This window comes from Meles meles, chromosome 17 (assembly GCF_922984935.1).
Source record: "Meles meles chromosome 17, mMelMel3.1 paternal haplotype, whole genome shotgun sequence".
Taxonomy (NCBI): Eukaryota; Metazoa; Chordata; class Mammalia; order Carnivora; family Mustelidae; genus Meles; species Meles meles.
This window is the reverse complement of record NC_060082.1, coordinates 6,959,584-6,984,459: the sequence shown is the minus strand read 5'-3', so window position 1 is coordinate 6,984,459 and position 24,876 is coordinate 6,959,584. Positions and strand designations below refer to the sequence as shown.

At 47.1% G+C, this 24,876-nt stretch overlaps 1 protein-coding gene across 2 annotated transcripts; it reads right to left on the bottom strand.

The window, feature by feature from the left end:
• Positions 1-217: 217 nt before the first annotated feature.
• HSD17B7 (hydroxysteroid 17-beta dehydrogenase 7) lies at positions 218-23,255 on the bottom strand. Of its 2 annotated transcripts, XM_045983548.1 has the most exons (9): positions 23,102-23,227; positions 21,002-21,205; positions 17,667-17,759; positions 16,527-16,641; positions 12,988-13,182; positions 9,908-10,012; positions 8,677-8,733; positions 4,983-5,081; positions 218-2,555 (listed from the first exon to the last, which is right to left on the bottom strand). In XM_045983548.1, exons 1-9 carry the CDS (start codon positions 23,134-23,136, stop codon positions 2,463-2,465), a joined length of 996 nt encoding a protein of 331 aa, XP_045839504.1. In that variant the 5' UTR covers positions 23,137-23,227; the 3' UTR covers positions 218-2,462. The 2 variants fall into 2 exon arrangements, 1 of the variants encoding a protein (XP_045839504.1); XR_006815691.1 differs by lacking the exons at positions 218-2,555; positions 4,983-5,081; positions 8,677-8,733; positions 9,908-10,012 and having other exon boundaries at positions 13,164-13,182; positions 16,527-16,615; positions 23,102-23,255.
• Positions 23,256-24,876: the final 1,621 nt, after the last annotated feature.

Sequence of the window (24,876 nt, the reverse complement as noted above, 5' to 3'; positions counted from 1 at the left end):
ATAAGAATATGTGCAGCAGGGGGCGCCTGGGTGGCTCAGTGGGTTAAAGCCTCTGTCTTTGGCTCAGGTCATGATCTCAGGATCCTGTGATAGAGCCCCACATCGGGCTCTCTGCTCAGCGGGGAGCCTGCTTCCCCACCCCCACCCTCTGCCTGCCTCTCTGCCTACTTGTGATCTTTGTCTGTCAAATAAATAAATAAAATCTTAAAAAAAAAAAGAAAAGAATACGTGCAGCAGCCCAAAGAAATCAGATTAGCCATTTGTAAGACAAAACTCGGGCATCTCCTGGAGCCCAACTCCTAGTAGGTGAATCTTCAACCTCGTAGCCAAATTCAGGTATAAAAACTGGACCTTGCGATGATTTAATGACAAGAACCAACTGCTGACATATGCCACTTGGTGTACGTACTTGGGAGGGGCAAAGGGATGGGGTGGCTGAGGGATGGGGGCGCTGTGATTTGTTCTCCATTTCCAGGAAGTTTGAAAAAATGGGTCAGAAAATATACAAAGCACCAAACTGACATCAAAACGGCACGATACCAGGATTTAGTTCCGTCTTTAAGTCTCCTTTTGGGCACTTACTACAGAACAGAAGTAACTAATGGTCTATACTGACTACACACCTACTAGAACATAGTCTCACAAATCTTCAAGGTGAGCACTGGTCGCAGTATTTTTGTAATTAAATCAAGGTACAAATTGAAGTAATTGTAAGTATCAAGTTAGTTAATGACTAGATCCAGATTTATCCAGTGTCCTCCCCATCCCAGTGCCCACACTCGTCCCCTGGTGCCTTCTTGCCTGTCCAGATGCTGCCTCCTCAGTGCAGGTCCTATACTCAGAAAACCCAACCTGCTCTCAGTCAGATGGGACAGTGGCCCCCAGCACCTTACGCCCCATCATCGGAACCATGACATTCTAGCTTCTCCGTCTCCGAGAAGACTGTATTGCCATCGTTCTCAAAGATGCCCGTTATTCACTACACATATTATTGCCTTTAATGGTCCTCCACACCCCCGAGCAGAGGAAGCACAAAGAGAACCACTTCACTTCACAGAGGAGGAACCTGAGATACACAATCACGTGCTTCTCGCATACTCGCAGTGTGAGCGTCCCAAGAGCACAGCCCAGTGCTGCTCGCGGTTCTCCAACCTCACTCTTCCTCTCAAAGACAGAGCGGAGCGCGCAGAAGCATTCCGCCCTTGTTTTCACATACAGAATGCTTAACTTTATTAAAAATATCTTTACCAACAAAATAAGAGAAACTGTAACCAGAAATTCATACTTAGAATGCGTAGAAACTATATTTCTATAAATTTTCACTTTTATTAAGTCATTCAAAATTTTGCTCACTTTACTGTCTTGCAGGGATAGTAGTTACCGTAGGGTAACAGCATCCAGACATTTTAGCATTTTTGTCTTTAATATGCAAACCACTTCCAACCATTGCTGATACCAGCAAATATCCCACCTGCAATTATTCAATTAGAAAATTTCTTTTAAAAATCTGAGTAAATAATTTTTTGCTGTATGTTTGCATACATTAAAATATAATCATGAAAAACAGGTTGGTTAGCAATGAACAGATCTGCCAATGGTGTTAAAGGTCAGGCCCAATATTAACGCAGACTACCTCGACATCCGTGAAAGACACTTCCAAGAGAAGAAATAATTCAAGTGCCCAAACACACACACTTTTGTTCCTGCAATGAACTACATGGGTATCCGTATTAGGACTGTTAGGATTCTAACAATCTCAGATTTTAAAAGATTTGGTTTATCTAAGTGAGAGAGACAGAGCATGTGTACGTGAGTGCGGGAGGGAGAGAGGGTGAGAGAGAATCCCAAGCAGACCCCACACTGAGCACGGAGGCCAACTCAGGGCTCAATCTCTCACCCCTGAGATCACGGCCTGAGCTGAAATCAAGAGTCAGACGGCTAACTGACTGAACCACCCAGGTGCCCCACAATGCCAGGATTTCTAGAAGCAGCACATGGAAGAAGAAATTAGGTATAAGACCTAAGAAAACTGTCCGTAAGAAAAGGAACGAAGCCCAGATGACCCGTCAGGGAGTGGACAGTACTTCCTCCTGATCACGAAGGCCAAAAGGAGGACCGGTGAGCGCCTCTGTCATGACCGCTCGAGTCCACACCTCATACCACCAAGGGAGCTTGGGCTCCAGTCAGTAGAACCAATAAGCACAGGCTTGGTTGGGTGACTTGAGCACAATTTTGACGTGACGCCATTCTGGAGAACATCTAACTCATATTTTACTAATCAATCTTTTTCTCATGTATACACACACGTACACACATACATAGTCTTAGAGATGATCCTGAAACCGGGGAAAAGAGACAACCACAGCTCAGCGATTGCCACACAGGCACATCAGTCAACTCAACGGAAACCCAGAGCGCACGGTAGGTATGCGGTGTTTCTGGGGGTGCCATGTCAGCTCTGATTATTTGGTTTTTTGAATGGTGACCCTAATTTGCTTTTCCAGTTCCAGTAAGTTTTGGTAAAATTTTTCAGCAGTGTCTTCATCTAGGTCCATCTGGAAAGAAGCAAAGATAGGGATGAACAGAAAGGAAAAAAGAAAACAAATGGCATTTGTGTAAAAGAAAGGCACTCAACATACATGAGGGAACAAAAAAAAAGTAAGAAAAGAAAAAGAACAGGACTGGTAGGTCAGGCTGGGTTCCTGACTCAGATCCTGAGGACGTGTTCAGTCCAAACTCATGCCTCGGCAAACCTCTGCAGGCTGCCCTTACACGGCAAGCCTGGAAAACCGGGCTTCACTCTCTCCCCTGACACCTGCGTGTCCAGTCACAGGGGACCCCAGCCCACTGACATGTAAGGACCGAAGGGAAAAAAGTTTTTTTGAAATTGAACTGCCATCCACTTAATGGCCACTTTCTTTCATAAAGAGCCAAGCATTAGCCGGGTTCGCCCGCCTCCAGATTAAAGCCTACCTGGCCAGGCTCCATGGAAGCCAGTCTGCTTTGGACAATGAGATCTGCGTGGAAGTGAGTGGTCCTGCCCACGAGTCTGCTTGGAAGGCCTGGGGACCCTCTTCTTTCCCCCTCCTTCCATCCTGCTCTCCAGAGGCACAAGAATGAGGCTCACACCCCAGGGAGGCAGAGGGGTGACTGAAGGACCCTGGTGCCTGGCAATTTGGGGAGCTACCGCAGCAGCCTGAGGCGACCTCTCTTCAAAACTGCTTTTACGCGCAGGAAGCCTGAGCTCCCATCCAGTTTAATCTGCTGCTATTCACACCCCTCTGTTTCATGTAGAAAATCTAATTTTAACTCACACACTATGTAAACGCAAACTCTCAAGCCCTATAAAAAAATAAAGCAGTATCTCTTTTCTGGTCAACACAGAGCCTAAACTTAAAAAAAAAAAAAAAAAAAAAGCTCTTCTTCACAAGGCTGAAAGGCTGAAAATTAAAAACTTTTTAGCATTTTGAACTAACACTTGGGTTTACTATAAATCTCGTCAGAGTTTTCCCGTACTGGGACTGGAGGAGGCATTAGGGTTCTCGTTCAACCCCACCTCGGAACAGAGGAGAAAGCTGACTTGCCCAGATTAATCAAAGTTTTTAAAACGCTTTCTTCAACACCTTTCCATAAAATGCCAATGCAATATTTTGGTTTATAGAATGAAGCATTTTCTCCCTATTGATAAACAAGTCAGTCTCTTGAGATTAATTGACAGTATGTTCAACAAACTCTGAGGGCCCTTTTAGAAGGAAGCTTATTAATTTATAACAGAGTTCCCAAGGTGTGTTCTCTGTGTTATTATTAAGTATTACATAAAATGTGAAGGGAAAAAATCATGCAGTGAAGAAAAAATTGGAAACGGTAGAATGAAACATTGCACACAAGCACGCACACACACACCGTGAACTATGCACCTTCTCAGAGCCTTCTCCGAGCAAATGTGTTTTGTGGAAGTCTCTGAAAATGGGAGTAAAATATGAAGCATTTCTTAAATTTACTTGGCCAATAAACGGCTCTTTGCCAATCTTCTCAAGGAACCAGAATCTCACAGAACATATTTTGAAGAACACTGGAGGTTCACAGGTTCCTTTTTAGTAAAGAGACACCGTGGGAAGCAAGAGAATTGTTCCCCTTAGACCTCAAGCTACTGACACAGACAAGACCACTGCCAATTATCTGACATGAGAGAATTTATTTGTCTCAATCTAATTTTATTGTATGCCAATGTCTCCCACATAAACTAGGCAATGGAAAACAGGAGGCTGAAATAAATCTTACTCATGACAAAAATACAAGAAATATAGCTTTATAAGTTCCAAATAAACTTTCTCATTTTCTTGTATGTAACCCCACATTTAGCTTCTTTTTAGGAGGCTATACAGGGTCTAAAAACCACAGCACCAAGGGTTCTTTTTTCCATACTTCATCCCCTGCCTCTTGAAAATACCAATCGACTGGAGCTAATAATTGTCACAAGCAGAACTGAACACTCAAAGGGACATGAACTTCACCCAGAAAGACACTTCCTATATCATCCACTTGGCGACCCGCTTCTTGAGCGCCTGCCATGTGCGAGGCAACACGCGAGGGAAGGGGTTCAATCCTCCCCCTCACAGAGCTTATATTCGGACACAGGAGTCCAACACTGAGTGAATCCTACACAGAAGCGGTACGAGATGTCAAGAAAGCCTACGATGGAGGCTCCGGACAGCCTGACGGGTCACAGAAGGCCGGGGTACAAGCGGACGTCTGAGGCCCAAGCAGCAATCAGTGGGTTGAAAGCAGAAGGGTCAGAGCCGTTCGGTGGACAGAAGAAAACATGTGCGGCTCGGAGGTAGGAGAGAGCAGACCGGGATGAAAACAGGCCAGTGTGACGCCAGCAACCAGAAAGGGCAACCAGAGAGGGCAACCGGGAGCTGGGGACCAGTTCAGCGGCCTAGCAGTGAATGGTCTCCCCGCAACCGTGCGAACATGCTTACCTTCTGGGTCGTTACGTAATTGCTTCCAAAGCCAGTGGTGGCGCTCAGATACTTGGTCAGAGGGTTGAGAGACTCAGGCTTTTGGTGGAAAAGCCATACCTAGGAAGGAAGAGGATGTCAATGATTTTTTCTCCTTCGGCCCCAGGTGAGTGAGGCTGGTGGGGATCTCGGACCAGCGCCTCACCGAGCTCTAAACATTTTCCTGACCAGCACCAGCTATCGCTGGCGTCTTCGCGAATCACCGGGGTAACCTGCTTCATAGTATCCTTCGAACACTTATTTAAAGCAGAAAAACCCTCATGTTTTAGCTCTCTCTTCCCTTAATCCCCAAATTAGAGTGCACAGCACACTGACTAGCTTTTTCAGAGCTGCTGCTCAGCCCACGCCACAGTAAGTACAGGTCACTGATGTAATCTTTCATTTTCTTAATAGATAAGCCTGAACACGCCCTGTTCAGAGGATGTACGTGGTAAAAGGTGAGTCTCCCTGCCGTCCCGATGTTCCAGCCACCCACCAGTCCTCTCTGGAAGCAAGCACTCTTGCTGGTGTCTTACATATTCTTTCGAAGAAAATGTTTCTTTAAAAACACTTATGTCCTCTTCTCTTACTCAAATGGCAGCAAAATATACACATTATTCCATACTTTGCATTTTCTATTGAACAAGAGGACCTTCAAGATAGGTTCGAATCAGCAAATAGAGCGCTGTTTCATTGATTGCTAAAGAAGCCCAGAATTGCATCTCGTGGATGGACCATCGTTTATGCAATCAATTTCCAAATGACGGACATACACGTTGTTTCCAGTCTTTGCTTTTACAAACCACACCGCAGTAAATGATGCATACATCAATCACCTTGTGTGAATCCGACTACATCTATAAGATAAACACCAAAGATGAACTTGCTGGGTCAAGGGGCTAGGTGCGTGTCATCTTGAATGACTTTGCTAAACGGTCCCAGACACGGGCTACATCAGTCCACCTTCCCCGAGGCAGTGCAGGAGAATGCTCGCTCCCAAGGGCGCTGCCACAACCGTGTGCGCCAAACCTCCTCATCTCCGCTAAAGAGAGCTGAAAACAGTCTTTCGTCACAGTTTTGATTTCCATGTCTCTTAGCATGAGTGAGGTTGAGCACCTTTTCACGTGTTTAAAAAGAGTTTAAAGACTCTCTGTTCATACCCTTTGCCCACTGTTCCAAAAGCTTTCTCTCGATTTGCTGAAGCTCCTTAACTGGTATGAAAACGAACCCTTTCCTAGGACACGAGTGGCAGCTACTCTTCTTCCACATCGTGGTTAGTCTTTGCAGTGTATTTACACAGTGAGGATTTTGGTCATGCCAAATTTGAGTATTTTCACGTAATCAAAATGTTCAGTGCCACCCAGGTGACTCAGTTGGTTAAGAGTCTGCCTTCGGCTCAAGTCATGATCTCAGGGTCCTGGGACAGAGTCCTAGGTTAGGATCCCTACTCAGTGGGGAGACTGCTTCTCCCTCCCTCTGCGTACCCCTTTACCCTGCTTATGCGTGCTCTCTCTCTCTAATAAATAAAATCTTAAAGGGGCGCCTGGGTGGCTCAGTGGGTTAAAGCCTCTGCCTTTGGCTCAGGTCATGACCCCAGGGTCCTGGGATCAAGCCCCGCATCAGGCTCTCTGCTCAGTGAGGAGCCTGTTTCCTCCTCTCTCTCTGCCTGCCTCGATGGCTACTTGTGATCTCTCTCTCCGTGTCAAATAAATAAATAAAATCTTTTAAAAATAAATAAATAAATAAATAAAATCTTTAAAAATAAATAAATAAAATCTTAAAAAAATATTCAGTCTTTTTTCTTGCAGTTCTGGGAGTAGCTAAGCACCCACATTCTTAAAGTATTTAAACATGTCCCCATGTTTCCTTCTAGTCATTGTATATTTTAACGTTTATGTGTAAATCTTTTAATTTATCTAGAATTTTATTTGGGTGTGTGGTATAAAGAAAAGATCCTCTTCTCTTTTTCGGCAACATTTGCCGAGCAGCCCTCTCCCCACTAATCCGGAATGCCATCACTATCATACACCAGACCCGTGTGCTGCGGCCCGTCCAGAACTTTCTCTTCTGTTCCATTTATCTGTCGCGTCACATGCCAGCACTATACTGCTTTCGTTTACACAGTTTTCTTTAAAATCTTAAATGCTGAAATACACAAAATCCTTTACGGTAATTACGGTAAGCCTTCTCTAATGTTTTCCCATAATTCCTGTTTTACAGATAATAACAGGCTTAAACGAGTGAAAAAATGCACCCAGTACTTCATAGCCGGAAGCTGGAGAAGTGGGATTTGAAGAGAACCAGTCCAGCTCCAGAGCCCACACGCTGAACCAGGTGCCTTCGGCCACTCCAGCCGAGTCCACGGAAGGAGCCTGAGGACCGCAGAGATTCCTCCTACCACACGTGCGCTAGGCCCAAACCCTCAGCCATCCACATCTACCAGCATCTACAACCACAACTAAGTGGCAGTTGGAAGCATCCGTTCACATTTTAGGAACTTACAGCAGGGTCACAAATTTTTTAAACTGTAACATGGGTCATGCTGTCCCATCCAGAGCCAGTTCATCCTTCAGAGCCCAGATCAAGCCCTACTTAGTGAGCAAAGCTTCTCCCACCAGCTCGGCCTCCAGTGGTCCTCCTTTCGGATCACTCCGACTACTCACCACCTGACGACAAAATGACTTATTTTCTTGCCTATCCTCTACATTCCTTTTTTCCCCCAAAACATGACCCTAAGCTCCTTAGTAACTGGGGATCCTGTCTTCTAACTCGTCACACCACCAATACTCAATACATACTTGACCTCCACACCCGATTTTCAGTATCTGAGATGTTCGAGCGCATAATCTCTGAAGGACCACGTGCTATTTCTAATGCTTTGGCAAATATATGAAGGACTAATTAAAACTGGTTTAAAAGCACTTGCTTTGACAATCCATTTGTGTTCCTATGACAAACACATTTATTTCTGCAACGTTTACCAAAATAAGAGTGCCAACCGATTCCCTCAATGTTTTCCTGGGTTAATTTCAATTCAGCCAAGATTTAAGAGCCTACTCAGTATGAGCACTAGAGTGACACAGGACAAATAACCCTCATCTGCTGTGACAACTCTGATCCATGACGGGAAGGTGACTTTGGGGCCCTGGATTGACGAATCATCAGAGACATCGTTTGCGTAATTAGTAATGTCTGCCACTGATGAGGAAACCCACGTAATACATTTGCCACGTGGGATTTAAGAACATGCACTGCCTTTCTACTAAAGGAACAACTTGATTCTCTAATATATAAACAGAGGAGAGAGAATCTTCATATAAGGAAATGGAGTTGGACTGTGTCAACTGTCCTCTTGGCCGGCAAGACGCACCTTCTCCATGGGAACCGCGGGCCTGGCCACCATCTTGCTTTGCCTGCAGTAGGGGCTCTGGCCCTAGCTGATATGCATCTGGCTTCAGCAGAAATGCCGTCCATACCACACGGTATCCAGCGCTACGGTAAATACTACTTTTAAATTTCACTCCTCATACTCTGTCCTCGGGCTCCTGGCCCCCTGTCGTCCAGAACAGGACCTTGGTTATTTACAGAGCTGATCTCTTCTGCTGAGACTGCTTCCACTCGCAGTGAACTTCAAGCTAAGCAACCGTACACGCGACGGCAACTCTAGCCAACGTACCAGGGCTTCCGTTCCGTTGTCCGGCGTCAAAGTGAAAGCATTTGCAAAAAAGCGAATCTGAGGAAAAGAAAAGAAGTGTCACTCTGTGGCGGGGTAGAACAGAAGCATTATTCATTTATATATTAAAAAAGATAACCTGCATTTCTCATCACAGGACATTTTTTAAGTATTAAAAGTGTAGAAAAAAGTCTAAAAAAGAAGTATCACTTAATCTCCACCACTCTGAGCCAACCACCTTGTAACGTGGAGGCATAATTCCTTCTCCTCTTTTTCTTACACCTGTCAGAATGGAGGGGCATTTTTTTTCCCCAGGGCTCCCCAGGGCAAGAGAGAAACATTTCCTACAAGCAGCATTTCCTAAGATGTGCTGAAGGGATGCTGGTCCTCCAAGACACTCAACACAAACACGCAAGAACACAGTTCTGTGGCCACACAATGCACAACCATCCCCTTCCTGGGGACTTTTAATGCATCGGACTATATTGAGAGATCAGAGAAATCCACTTTAATATCACTTAACATGGATTTCTCAGAGTGATGTCATCCTAGAACTCTCGGGAGCTTCAGGGTGTGATCAGAGACACAGCCCCCTGCAGAGAAGCAGACACTGGGCAGTGAGGCAGCGAGCAGAGGAGGTTGTTTGAAGCAAAGCTTGCACACGGAGGAATGTCAAAAACCTCAAATGAAACGAAACTCTGCCACCTTCTGGTTCAGCTAATTACTTTTTTAAAAAATTAATTACTTTTTAAAATTTCTTTTATTTTTTATTTCTTTTCAGTGTTCCAGAATTCATTGTTTATGCACCACACCCAGTGCTCCATGCAATACGTGCCCTCCTTAATACCCACCACCAGGCTCACCCAACCTCCCACCCCCACCCCTTCAAAACCCTCAGTTTGTTTCTCAGAGTCCACAGTCTCTCCTTCTCCAGTTTCCCCCAACTCCCTTCTCCTCTCCATCTCCCCATGTCCTCCGTGTTATTCCTTATGCTCCACAAGTAAGCGAAACCATATGATGACTGACTCTCTCTGCTTGACTTACTTCACTCAGCACAGTCTCCTCCAGTCCCGTCCATGTTGATACAGAAGTTGGGTATTCATCCTTTCTGATGGAGGCATCACACTCCACACTATAGATGGTTCAACTAATTCTTAAGTCAGTTCCCAACCCTTAAGCCCATCTGTTTGGTCCCCAGTTGAAGAGCTGAAGTAAACAAGTGTCCGTCACTTACCAGCCATATGATGGGCAGCAGCAGAGTCCACAAAAAGGAAGGGAGAATTCCACAGGTCAAATTAGTCACCATTGTCCCTGGGCACACCACGCTGGAATACAGACCCTGGCAGCACAGGGAGGAGCTGGAGTAAGATTCAGATCCAGCGAATACGGACGCAGCCCATTCAGGGGCTTGCAAATAAGGGAAATCTGCAAATGAGCCAGAAAGCTGGGGCACGAAGATTGATGCTCTGAGCTGCCCCTGAACCTGGGCAAACCATTTCAGAGAAGGAATCATGTCTGGAGGACTCGGGAGGAGGGCGCTCAGGATGCAAAGATGAGTAAGATGAGGTCTCTGCCCTCCAGAAACTCACCGAATAAAGAACAACCCAGCTCGAAGCTGGAGGAGAAAAGGAGCGTCTGGTTACGGGAGTTTGCCGGGGATTGGCTTCACTGAAGATCAGCTTATCGATCATGATAAGCACTTCAGAGAAAAAAAAAGACATCTACAATACAGTCTCTGCCTTCCAGAAGTTTCTGGTCTGGTAGAGAACAGACGGCTAAACCTGAAGCTTGTGTCTGCTCCCCTGCAGGTACAGAAACCGCACACTCCTGTCATGAGAGGTGAATGAAGGGCCGCGTGTGGTTCCACGAAGCCCCCCTCCCCCCCACCTGCAGAGTTCTGCATCAGGCCTTAGCCCGGGGCCTGCCGATTTAGAAAGATCCGCCCTAGAAAGAGAGCCCAGTTAACACAGAGCCTGTGCTGCCAGGAGGGGCCTGTGTGGGCTTTACTCCACCTGGGAGCACGGGGATTGGTTCTACTAGCTGACTTAATTCAGTTTTGACTACGTTTTACCTTAGGTGGCCATTGACCGTTTTAACTCTACTTTTCATTACTTTTACATTTCGTACCAGTGCAACACGAGCAGTTCAGTGGACAGAAAGCACCCTGAGCGGAAGCTGGAGGATTTTTCTTCCTTTATCCGGGGCAGATTACCCAATCCCAGGGGGTCCCCTTGATTTACCAAAGGTCCCCTGAAAAGAGTTAAGAGCCTGGACTCATCAGAGACCAAAACTTTTCCCCAAGAGAGCAGCACGTTTTCCCCCAGTGACAGTTATGGAAGCTTGCTTATTCTGGGGCCAGCTCGGAAGTTAGGGACCCTTCAGTCCTAAGTGAAGACATCTGTGACCTGAAATCCAGGGTCTCTGACACCTGTGACGTTCTGATGTTGAGCGACACAGGAAACAAACAAGGAGGCAGCCTCATCCGAGAACCCAGTCCCCCCACAGGTCACAAGCTCAGCCGTGGCAGGCAACCTGAGCGCTGCTATGAGATGTGGACGAGGGGTGCTGATTAAACTCTAGCAGGTGGCCTGCACGGACCGGCAGCATTTCCGGGGACACAAGCCTTCAAGAGGATGTGGTTCTCTCTTCCTAAAAGCCGAGGAGAAAAAGCCGTGGGCTGAAAACCAATCATACAGATTTTAGGAAGCAGCAGTATTAGCTACATCTCTCTTTCTTGTAAAAGATGAAATCCCAAAGTTTCTGACAATTAAAAACTTAAGTGAAATCCCAGAGCATTTTATGAGAAGAGATGCTAATCCACTCTGACCTTGTCCCCAAAAGGAAGCTTCCAGAGAACAAATAGTTGTGACAACTTTTGAAACATCTCAAGAAACCTCAGAAGGAGGCTGACCACGGGACCAACACATTGAACTCAAATAATAACAATAATAGTAATAACAAAGACGATGACCACAGCCAACATAAACACACACAGGCACGGCGTAGACCACACACTTTCCATCCACACAAGACGCCCACACATGTGCACATATCACACGCAGACCCACAGCACACCCATTAAGCACACACCCACAACCCGACATGTGCCCATGTCCAGACACGCCCCCCCAACTCACACTCACATGCGCACACACACACACATGCACGCACATTCGGAGACCACAAGCTACTGTGAGTGCTTCACGCCATCCCCCTCTTCAACCCTCCCAACAAATCTGTGAAGCAGACACTATTTTTATCCCTATTTTTCAGATAAGGAAACTGAGGCACCAGGAGACGAAACAATCTGTCCAAGGATTCAAATCCAGTTCTAGGAGGTGCTCTCAGCTTCTGTTCTTAGGCCATCCTCTCCCCTAACAGATAGGGTTCCGGGAAAGATAATTCTATCTGATACGATGTCCATTCCAGGATAAACCCAGTCAGGACCATCACAGGAGGCTCTGTGTCTGACGTATCACCAGAGGAGGTCCCACAAGGGCAGACAGCTTCTTGGTCCTTTCTCCTCAGCCCTAAGCCTGGCCCAGTGCCCTAACATGGTAGATCTTCGGTAAATATTAGAGGAATTGAGAGACATCCAGAGAACAGCAGGCTCCAGACCACAGGCCACAGGGAGCCAGCATGACCGGCAAGGTCTGCCTTCTCCAAAGAGAGACCCCCAAAATCTGGAGTCCTCAGAGAGAGCTCTGCATCTCACCAAAGATCGCCACTATCCAGGGCTTTGTAACTACTGACAGTCTGTGACGAACTCTGGGACGCAGTATGATTTAGTGAGAAAATTCCAAGCCACGGTCAGACGGCTGAGGGCTCAACTCACCATTAACTAGCTGTGTGACCTCTGGGTAAACCACCTAACCTCTCCAAAGTGTGGTGTCTCCACATGAAAAGAGAAATACTCAGACCTACACTTACCGTGACAGGAACGGCACTAAATGACACACACGTAAGGGGTACAGCCCCTGAGACACAGAACGTGCTTAGCAGTAAGTATTGGCTTTGTCCGTGGTGTTGTTCTGTCCGCAAGTTATAGCTCTTGAAGAGATACAGAATGGTGAAGGAACCCCCATGTACCTAAAAGGTCAGGAGTGAATTGTCTCTGCCCCAAAATTTTTATGCACACCAACTGTCGATTGTATGTCTTCTCTGGTCCGCACAGCAAGAGAAATTCTGCTCAAGAAACGACACCACATCTTCTAAATGACAACAGCTCACGGAACGCCAGCCCTGTTATAGGAAGTCAGCAGTTCTTGGGAAACCACCGCCCGGCTGCCCCCGCCTCACCGAGCCGGGCCTCACCCTCGGGTTGAAGTTTCGGTTCAGCGCCACACTCAGCAGGTCAATGGCGTACTTGGAGGAGCTGTAGGGCTCCTGGCCTCGGCAGTGCTGGATGTCCTCAAGGTGGAAATTAGATCTCCTTGCATTGCGAGATGACGTCCAGATGAGCCGGGAAAGATGGTCGCTGTGACAGAGGAGAGGTTCCAGTTCCCGAATCTGAGTGAGATAAAAAAGGAACCACCAAATGGATCGAGGTCTACTGGAGGAGCGCAGGAGGACAGCCGGGACACCACTGTGACCGGGAGTGTCACTGCTGGAGGGGCTACTCCAGACACACGACAGGGGAGGCTACGGCGACCCCCGCAGAGACCAGTTAGAGACCAGTATGAACGGAGGTTCAGCTTCATGAAGACACAGATGGTCACATGTGGAAATACGTACAGGTACTCAGGTGCCCGTGGGTTACCATGCACGTGTATCTCCCTGCTCGTCAGCCTGGAAGCCACTGCTCCAGCAGCAGCAGCAAGCACCAGCCCTTGGTCTCGAGCACCGTCGTCTAATAAGAGGAGCCAGATCTTGGGGCGCCTCTGTGGCTCAGCTGGTTAAGCGTCTGCCCCTTGATTTAGGCTCAGGTTGTGATCTTAGGGTCCTGGGATGGAGCCCCGCGACAGGTTCTATGCTCGGCGGGGAGTCTGCTTGAGGATTCTCTCCCTGTCTTCCTCCCCCCGTTCAAGCTCGCTCTCTCTCTGTCTCTCTCTAACATAAACAGATCTTCAAAACAAAACAAAACAAAACAAAACAAAAAAAACCATAGAATCAGATCTCCTTAGGGAAATGGCTGATTCTAGGACTGGGGCAGGAAATATATCCAATGAGCCTGAACCATCTTCTAGTGCCAGAAAGGACACGCTCAAAACAGAAGAGCACACCAATGAGGCTATCATCAGAAATACGCAGGATCCAACGCAAAGAGCCCCCAATGGCAAACTGAATAATCTGGGCAAGAAAATAAAGTAGTATTTCCATCTCAAAGTAGAAAATACACATCCACAAGCCCGCAGGAATAAAATAAGTGATTTCTGCAGCTTTATTGAGGTATACTTGACCAAGAAATGGTGGGGTAAAGCCGTAGATGGAGAACAGACAAATCTCCCTTGCAGAAAAATTCTAAGTAATTTATGCGGCTAATCGACCCTTCAGGGCGTCAGACACAACCCGTTCAGGGAGAGCTACACATAGTCCGTCTCTTCCAAAGAGTACAATATGGAAAGGGAGAGAAAAACAAAGAGACTACGATGAAAAAGCTGATAAACACTACCTCGAGCCAGGTGATCAAAGAGAACGTCACAGTGACAGCTCACACTGGGGACATGATGTGACAAGAATGGTTCTTCACCTCTGTGGTCCTTCTCCCGCAAACACGATACTCCAGTCTAACCCTGAGAAGCACTTCGGACAAATCCCAACTGAGGACGAATAGCTCAGCCAGAATCCTCTCAACTGTCAAGATCGTGAGAAACCGTCCCATCCAGGGGCAGCCTGAGGAGACAGCCACTGAGTGGACTGAGGAGACAGCCACTGAGTGTACTGCGGTATCCCAGGAGGGGTCATAGAACCGACAAGGGGACATCAGGCAGAACAGAAGAAAGCTGAATAAATTAATGAATGAATGAATTAATTCCATTAATAATAAGTATCAGTACTGGTTCTCTGACTGTGATCAATGGTGGGGTAGAGAGAACTGGGGGTCGGAGGGAACACAGAACTCTCTATGCTAGCTTTGCCAAAATTCTGTAAATCTAAAGCTATGCTAAAACAAAACTATATTAAAGAAAAATCCAGGAAAGTTCCCAGATGTGCTCCACATTTGCAATGAACAAGTCAGTCAAATGCAATCAAGATAAAGCTGATACACATGAGATTAAAGCAGTTACCTGGTTCCTGGACTATAATACTACGCTGCGCTCGGAACATCACAAAACCACCTCTACTCTTTATAACAGCCCTCAAAGTTTGGTCATGCTACACATAACCAAACTGAGGAGGGATGATCTGTTTATCCAATGCATTTATACCTGAACCTAGAATCTAAGTGTGTGTTCCATAGGAAGTGGTAAGATTCTTAAGCCTAATCTGAAGACAGTGGGAAGCATTCTAAGCCTTCTTAAATGGATAAATCCATTCCAAAACCCCTGCTGATATGCCTCCTTCTACAAGGATACACAAGGATAGGCCAAGTCATCAGGACACCTGCGATCGTCGTGCCCATGGCCACGACTCTCCTCTGCCATTCCCCCAACCCAGATGACTCAAATACCTGATCTTCCGAACAACTTAATTTTTAAACACTAGATTGTCACAAAATTAATAGACTAGTAATAATTATCTTCTAGAATTAACAACTAATAATTCAAAAAGAAGGCAAAGAATGAGTATTATAAAAAGATAGAGGAAATATTAGATAATGGATCTGTGTAAAGGTATAAAGACCAGACAAGAATTCAATCCCATTTTAACTCTACATTTTAATTAACTTTTGTCATTGAAAAAGACATACCATGTCGCACTAAATAAATAGCACTTATGGTTGTAGAACAACTCGCAAAGCTCCCCCTCATCCCTGATATCCTGGAACCCCACTTCCTTAAGTCAACCAGTGCTCCTCACTTCATCTGTAACATTCTAGAAATATTATGTACATTTATACACACTACGTAAAGACAGATCTTCTGTTTCCACAAATGAGATCGTGCTACGCATACAGCACCCTGCTATTCCTTCTTCATAATAAAATAGGAGAGGCTATCCCACATAAGCGCAAAACATTTATCTCATTTCTTTCAGTGGGTCCATAATATCCCAACATTTGCTACATCTTCATTTACTGTAAATACAGGCGAGAGCGCGAAGAGTTCCAGTGCCGAAGGGAATGAGGCTGAAGGCGAAGAAGAGTGGGGGTGAAGAGACAGGCACCAGAAACACCCAGCCTCGGAGCTCCTCCAACACCAGGGAATGATAGGCCACCCGGGACCCAGTCGGGCACTACTTGCTCTAGACAGTAGAGCTGTCCTCGGGGATTACGGCCGAGCAAGAGCGCAGAACAGGCAAGGACAAGCATCACATCTCTCACTCACATTTACACGTGTGCCTGGAACTATAGCACACGGTACAGATGCCGAAGAATCGGAGGTCAAGACAGTAAGAGACGAATTATGGATTCTTGCTTAACAGAGGCCTGCCCACCCCCATCTTATCAGGCACCAAGCCCAGTTTCAAAGACCGTTCTGAACAGGACTGGCACACTTCCTCACAGTTCTGTACATTGTTTCTGAAGGCCCCTGTGTTTCTTTCTCACTTTGTCTCTGCTCTCTAGAGTTGATGTCAAAAGAAAAGAAAGAGGATATATCAATCAAATGCTTTAGGGAAGCCATGTTTTCACAGAGTGCAGTGATGCCCCTATTTCAGTACTCCAGGATTTCATGCTAGCCATGATCTATGGGCTTAACAAACAGGCCTGGGATGCGTCCACACAAGCTTTCTTGAGCCCGTAGTCTTTTTACCAGAATAAAGTGGCCAAAGACGTTGGTTTCAAACACCTCCTGGAGCCCGTCGGCAGTTACTCTGTCTTCCTGGGTCAGCAGTCCTTCAGCTGTGGAGAATATATGAATCACTTTTCTGAAACAGGAGAAGACAGTTGTGTGTCTTTTAAAAGCGTCTTTAACTGAAGATACTGGAAAACACTCCCTGCTGCCCTGCCCTGCCCCGAAATTGCATTTTCCTTGCTCCTACAAAAACACCCATTTCTCAGACTGTGTTCATGTGCGGATACAAATAAGATGCAAAAACGCTTCCTTTCCCCCAATTCAGGGAAGTGTTTACATTATAACTCACAGCACCCACTGGGCCCTGACTCAAAAAAACCTGCTGCTAAAACTCGTTTCACCTTTTTTCGGCATCAGGTTGCAGGTGAACTTCTCTGGGGAAGTCATAGCCACATCAGGGAGAAAAAGCCTTCCTCTGCGCAAACGGATGGTTAACTGCCCAGGTCACACAGGCTGTTTTTGGTTTTTTTTTTTACTGGGAATTCTTAAAGCACCGAACACATCACATTAACTTGTGATTTGTTGTGAGATCCACTGAGTCGGTCAAGATGTGTATGTGTGGGGGGGGAGGGGCGTGTAATGGAAGAAAAGTGAAACAAAAGTAGCACCATAGGGAGAGAGCAAATATTTATGTACACTAAGTTGAAGATAAGATTTATTTCTCAGTATAGGTTGTGGGCAAACATTCTTGGGAGCCACTGTGTTACTTGAGAATCTCCCGAGGGAGACCTTCAGTTCCGCGCACTGTCCCCGCTTGTGGGCCAGCGCACCTGCCGCAGAGCTGGGCGTGCCGATTGCTCCAACAATCTCACTGACAACTCTGCCCGGCTCTGAAATGTTCCTGCTACTGGTCACATCCCGGTGGACCAGACATGGACCTTCCAAGGCATCTGGCCACTTGGGATGTCCCGGAGACCTAGAGCGACCTGAGACCCAGGACCTGCGGCACCCCCCACACAACACGGACACAGCACTTCCTGTCTTTGTCTTCTCCACTGGCCCTCAGTCCCCTCACCTCACCTACCAAGGGTAAAACCAGGCACAAACAAACAAACCACTGATTTCTTCCACTCGGTTCATCTAGAAAATGGACATTACCTTGAAAAGAGGCCAGAGAAAAGTGCTTTGATGTTTAGCTGTGGGTTGGGCATGATCCCAGCATTCAGATAGACATAGTCTAATCTCTGAAACCTGCAAGGAAAACACCAAGACAAGATTGTTCGTCTTCTCTAGAGCAACTGAAACAAAGAAAAGGACAGAAGGACAGAAGATGCTTTCCGGAGGGGACACATGACACATGAGGGTCACACCACTTCTTTCTCAGTGCTGTTTCTCCAGCCACAGTAAATATTTGAGGATTCTTTCCTTGACAGTGGCTTCAAACAGAATTTGGGGAACTGCAGTGGGTTTTGAAGTTAATTCTTTCCAGATCAAGCCTCCATCCGGCAGGTGCACCTCACCTCCGTGCGCCCTCCCACGTCACAGCCCTGCTGCCTCAAGTTCCTGCTACGTGACCCAATATACTAAATACAAAGTTACTAAGTTTGTGATGACAAATGGAACTTTGAAAGCAACTGAGAATAGTTAACACCGTGAATGTTACAACCCCAAATCTTGAAAGTCGTTGTACTGGAAAGGGCTATTCTTTTGTTGTTGTTGTTGTTGTTGTTTTTAATTCAATTAATTAACATATAGTGTATTCTTAGCTGCAGAAGCAGAGGTCAGTGATTCCTCAGTCTTATATAACACCCGTGTTCCATCCCGTGCCCTCCTTAATGTCCACCACCCAGTTACCCCATCCCTCCACCCCTCCAGCAACCCTCAGTTTGTTTCCTATGATTAAGAGTCTCTTACAGTTTGCCTCCCTCTCCGATTTCATCTTGTTTTGTGTTTTCCTCCCTTCCCCTATGATACTATTTTTTTTCTTAAATTCCACCTATGAGTAAGATCATATGGTATTTGTCTTTCTCTGATTTACCTTTCTCAGCACAATACCCTCTAACTCCCTCCACATCATTGCAGATGGCAAGATTTCATTCTTTTTGATGGCTGAGTAGTATTCCTGTGTGTGTGTGTGTGTGTGTGTGTAGATCTATATATCCACACATCCTCTTTATTGATTCATCTCTCAGTGGACATCTGGACTCTTTCCAGAGTTTGGCTATTGCAGACATCACTGCTATAAACATTGGTGTGGAATAATTCTTAGAAAATGTATTCTCGGGCCTCAGGGGTGACTGTGGAAGCAGCTGAAGCATCAAAGGCATTCCTGGTCTTGGGCTACTGAAATCAACAGCCCAGTATGACCAGGATCCCATGATCTCCTGGGGCAGGGCACAGGTTACGAGCTATGAAAGAACGTTAACCACAATCCCCCTTCCTGCCTCAGGAGATTGCTAGTGCAAACATCCCTCTCCCCCTTTCCCTATGCCTGCCTCCCTGCGTGCCTACACGTAGGGAAAGGTGCAGGCCTACTTTATGTCTTCCGGATGACCACTGTTCCTTTATACTTTATACTTTATACCCCTTTCCTACACTTTGACGCATCTGTCCTTGTTGTTCTAATAAAAAACAAAACAAAAGCCACGTGCAGAAGCCAGCTGCTGCTGCTCTCTCTCAGAGAGACAGTCCTGCACGCCCCCTCAGATCATTGTCTGAGAACTTTATTTCAGTGCATGATGATAACTGGGGTGCACATGCCCCTTCGGATCACTGCATTGGTATCTTTGGGGTAAATCCCCAGTAAATCCCCAGCTATCCTGGGTCGTATTGTCAACTTTTTGAGGAACCTCTGTACTATTTTCCAGAGTGGCTGCACCAACGTGCATTCCCATCAATGGTGGGAATTTTTTTTTCTCCGCATCCTCGTCAACATCCGTCTTTTCCTGACTGTTGATTTCAGCCATTCTGACAGTGTGAGGTGGGATCTCACTGAGATTTTGATTTTCATGTCCCTGATGCCGAGTGACGTGGAGCATTTTTTCATGTGTCTGTAGGCCTGGAATGAGCTATCTTGACTGAGGATGAAAGGTTCTTTTCTGCTAAATGAGCAAATAGTTAAACCCATACAAAACAGAAAGAACTGGTTGAGAAGGTTTGGGGAAAGGAATGCCCGAAGCCTGGTTTGAGCTCAAACTGCTGTGCTGACTCCTGGGTTTCTAACTCAGTAAGGACATGTCTTGTGCGGCTTCATAGACTTGGAAACTCAAGGTTATGGAAGAGCAGGGCATATGGAACCAGAAAACCTCCTCAGATCTCAGAAAGATGTTGTGGCCGAAAATTCTAGGAGAAAGGCCATTTCACAGAGGTTCAGGCGGAAACTGGAAGAGCGGGATGAAGAAACCCAGCTTTACCTTCACTCTGGAACTTGCGCATTTGCAACAGGGAAATGCGAATGCGCTAGCAAGCCCCAAACATATAACTCAGAGCTGCATTCTTCAGCAAATACCTTTACCAAAAAGGCCTTCTGTGTTTCTACTGTACTTCATTTTACTGTCCAAGGAAATAAAGCAGCTCTCGTTTCTTAAAGATCTCAATTACAAAAATGTTCGAAGGGGCACCTGGGTGGCTCAGTTGGCTGGGCGACTGCCTTCGGCTCAGGTCATGATCCTGGAGTCCCAGGACTGAGTCCCACATTGGGTTGCCTGCTCTGCAGGGAGTCTGCTTCTCCCTCTGACCCTCTCCCCCTCATGCTCTCTCTCATTCTCTCTCTCTCTCAAATAAATGAATAAAATCTTTAAAAAAAAGTTTGAAAATCAATTATTCTGCATATCTCTAAGGCTGAATATGGACGAGTATGGGGCTTCCCACCTTTTTGGATCATAAATTCCTCCTAGAATTTAAAAATAAAAGTAAAGCATGCCCTCTTTCCCCAGGAAAAAAAAAAAATGCATTGTGCACCTATACGCAATTCTGTGTACACTTTCTGGGGAGTTGTACATCCAAAGACTCTATTCCTTCCTATACCAAGTATTTCTCAAATGCCTATTACATGCCAATTACCGTGCAGATGTGAACAAATCTTTATGGGCCTGGGGGGTGGGTGTGGAAATCTCTGAAGAAATCGGGTGCAGATGTGGGTTCTCAGACCAACCCAACCAACATCAAATCCTACAACATTCTTAGGCACCTGTCCAACTTAAAGAAGTTGTTACATGGAGGAGAGATGCAGAAACTGTATTCGGAAAGAATACATAATGTCCACACAACTAACCATACATCAAGGTGTACTCAAATTCATCCTCATGAAATAATCACGATTATGACTGAGCCTGAAAATGTGCCCCTGAGACACCAAGGGTCACTCTGTGCGGATCTCGCCAGCATAATGTCTTACACTGCACCTGTGTCTTTTTAGGTTTTCTTCTTTCTCATTCTGTTCACTGCTGTCTCATGCAATCACGTGAGAGAAAACCCATCACCCAGAAGCGTACCTTTGCTTGAGCTCCCCGGCGGCCCGGATGACTGACTGGAGGCTGCAGACATCCACCTGCACGACGCTGACCTCGGCGGCGGGGTGAGAGGCCAGCAGCGCCCCGCGGACAGCTTCCGCCTTGCCCACGTTCCTGCACGCCAGACACACGTGCAGCTCATCGTCCTCCTCCAGCAGCCGCTTGCAGAGTGCGAGGCCAACGCCACTGCCAGGACAATTCGGAGACAGAACATGCGTTCGTTCAGATGGTGCCATATAGGAGGCATTGCTCTCTGGTTCAGAAAACTGCCTCTGTCCACATGAGCTCCCATGAGGAGCCCCAGCAGAGGAAAAAAGACTCAAAAATTGCAAAGAAGAAGGGACACCCGTCCCCAACCCAAATCTGAACAGTCAGTTACTGGCTCAGGACGCTGTCCAGTTTGCTTTTCTCCCATTTTGCAAAAGCCCGAACACACAAATAAGCGCACTGCACATGAGAGCTGACTTTTCATCCAGCGGTTTGCACTCTGTACCGGCTAGGACACTGGTGAAAGGGAGTCAGTATATCACCAGCGAGAGCTGAGAAGAGCATTGTACTAGCCGTTTCCCAGGTGCCTGTTTTGCTTTGCTGTCTCCCTCCCTCAAGGGCAAGGGCTCTACTACCCGTTGGTATCACTGCCACCATCCAGAGCTTGCAAAATTCCCGATAAGGAACGGATGGATCTTTCAGTAACACAGCACGAGCCAAGTCCCTCTCAACCACTATGATCGAATAACCCGCAGGAAGAGAACAAACTCCACACGACTAAGCAGCAGGTAAGAAGAGGAAACATAAGATGGGCCCCAGGAAAGAGCAGGAGGATGAGGGCACAAGTCAAAGACAGATAAACTACTTCCTAAACGGCATTTGAAACCGCACAGTAAATAAGGACACTACTCAGACCGGCGGGGCTGAGCGCAACCAAAGCCCGGGCCTTGCCAACAGAGCACCAAATGTATTAACATTTATGCCTCCTCACTGGAGAATAGCAGGTCTTTCCAATAAATATCCAAGTGCATACATCACCATGTACGTAAAAGAAAGAAACACACAAAAACAGTTGTGACTCGTTGACAAGACTCCAGCTCAGGAAGCACCTTGTTGACCAGTGAGGGCACTCACACACCCCTGCCACACTGGCTGGGCTAATACAGATGTGACTAGGTCATGGAAAGGGGACAATTTTTTTTTAATTTTTTTTTAGAGATTTTATTTCTTTGACAGACAGAGATCACAAGTAGGCAGAGAGAGGGGGGAAGCAGGCTCCCTGCTGAGCAGAGAGCCTGATGCGGGGCTCAATTCCATGACCCTGGGATCGTGACCTGAGCTGAAGGCAGAGGCTTTAACCCACTGAGCCACCCAGGCGCCCCAAGGGGACGATTTTAGATGACGTTTGACATGTCTTCTGCCTTCATCGCCCAAAACCGCCCACTGCAACAGGCGGAAGAATGGCCTGGTTGGTGTCATCCTCCCCAGTCTCTTCAAGAAGTGCGGATGAGAAGTCAGAGCAGGGGACAGAAGAGGCCAAGGGTCCACAGGGGCAGCCCTGGAATAACTATGGGGGTAATGGCTGTCTGCGCTCCTGCCACGCCTCACCAGGCAGAGGGTGACTTTTCGAAGAGCGAGTCTAGGTGTCTAGCTCGGTTCTGGGTGGAATGACAACTCCGAGCCCGCCCCACTGCTCATGGGTGTTGAAACTTATCCGGGGCGCAAAGTCCTGCACCGATACGGCGCCCGGAGCACACCGTGGTCGCGACGCTAAGCGCGGGGCACTGGGGTCCACACGGACCCGCCGGCGGAGGCGGGGTCCCAGATCCCAACGGGACCCCCGCGACGCTCCAGCGTGCACTGCCGCCGGCACGTTTAATTCCAGCATGGGTTACTGAGCGGCTCGAGTCGCCGGACGCCCCGATCGGGAGCGGCGGGGACCCGGGGACAGAGGGACCGGGGCTCGCGCGAGGACCCGCGGGGCAAGGCCGGGGACGTGCCCTCACGGGGACGGGCGCCGGCGGTGGCCCGGCCCTGTACTTCGTGCTCCCTGAGACCCCTGACCCGCCGCCGCGGCCGCCGATGACCCCTCACCTGCTGGCCCCGGTGACCAACACCACTTTCCGCATGTCTCCCTTCCGCCGCCGAGCCGCTCGGCCGGGACCCGCCACCGCGTCCGGAGCAGAGCAATCCGGTCGTCAGCCGCGGCCACGCCCACACCGCCGCTGTCCAATCAGAGCCCGGCGGGCCCGCCTCCTTGCCTCATCGACTCCGCGCTGGGCCCTCCAATCGCCGCACGCGGTGCGCTCCCGGAGCTGGGGGCGGGGGTGGGGTGAGGTAGGCCGAGGGGCGGAGCCGGGCCCGAGCCAATCCGGACTCTTCTCGTCCCTAGGCGGCGCCCTAGTGCGGGAACACCCGCCACGCTCCTTCAGAACCAGCGGGGTGCCCGGAGGGGTGTTCCCCTAAGAAGGACTTGGGTGCAGAATCGTGACACGCAGGGGATATCAGCCTGCCAGTCTGTTGCAGGAAGCCCTCAGGATAGTTGCACAAGAACGCCTTAATTTTAGAGGAAGTTTTGGGTCTAGGAATTAAAGTTTGGGTATTATCATCTACTTTGTTTTTCACTTCGTTTTGGTAGTGTAGCTGCAGGCACTGTACCCCTTTACAGACCAGCTTCTGATCCCAGACCTGCTCTTTCTCTTTAAAAAATCATCTTTGGAAAAAAGAACATTGCTTTCATTAAAAAATTTTATGTAGAATCTTGCATGAAGCACCAGTTTTCAAAATCTGGAACGTGGTATGAATCAGAGTATCTAAGAACTTCATAGGACATTGTGAGCCGCGTACTGTAAGCTCCTACTTCAGTGTTCCTCCAACTCAGTGGTAAAGGACCCGTTTTGTTTTTCCAAGCCATTCCAGATGGGTACTTTTAGAAAATACAGTAACGTGCATTTTAGAAAAATGAAATAAAGAGTGAAGGATACAAAATACAAGTCCCCAATATTTATTATTAGATACAACACATAAAAAACTCTTCTGCCCAACTGTTATGAAAAGTTTCTGAGACTTACTCTAGGTTTCTGTATGGATCTTGTATTGGTTACAAGGTGACCATCACTAGTCTAGGTTCACACTAAGTAACTCCACACCTCATGTGCCTAACTCTGGGGAACATACTTTAATCTACTTCCTGGCCTCTTTCAAAGTTTCAATTATTTATGCACTGAGCAATGTGAGACTGATATCATTTATACTGGCTTTTGAAATCATCAAGGTCTTGATTAATTGATATTGTAACAGCACTCCAACTTGCTTCAAGTTTATGCACGCCTTGCTTGCACCCTTGGTCTGCAACAGAATAACCTACTTTCCTTGAGATTTGCAGACCACTGGCCTTAATAAGTGAAGAAGCAAACTTTCCCAGAAGATGAGATCTGACTACATTTAGAAACAGCTGCCACAGATACCAACCAGCATGTCTGTTCAGGGTCATGTCAACATACGACTAACCGCCTGGGCACCTGCTTCTCCTCCATGCAGTCACCGCCCCCCCACCCCAATCCCACGCTTTCTCCGTTAAAACTTTCCACCTTCACCCGAATGGGGAAGATGATCTTTGAGAAGCTACTCCACTGCCTTCCCAGGTTGCCAGCTTCCTGAATAAAGCAACCTTTGCTTTCCCACCATCACTTGTCTCTCGAGTGTTGATTTCCAGGGGCAAGCAGCCGAACCTGAGTTCAGAACTGGTTCTCTATCCAGGAACAATATCAACTAGCTTACCTTATCTTATACCAATAAAATTATATCCAAAAAATAAACCAGTTATTTGAATATCAGATTCCTAAATCATTCAAACATCTTTATTGTTA

Excerpts from the sequence above, each read along its gene's own strand:
- HSD17B7 (XM_045983548.1), bottom strand. The coding sequence starts at position 23,136 with ATGCGGAAAGTGGTGTTGGTCACCGGGGCCAGCAG. Across the intron at positions 21,206-23,101 it reads TTGGTCACCGGGGCCAGCAG|TGGCGTTGGCCTCGCACTCT; the intron begins GTGAGGGGTCAT and ends TTGTCCTGGCAG. Across the intron at positions 2,556-4,982 it reads ATTACGTAACGACCCAGAAG|ATGGACCTAGATGAAGACAC; the intron begins GTAAGCATGTTC and ends GCTTCTTTCCAG.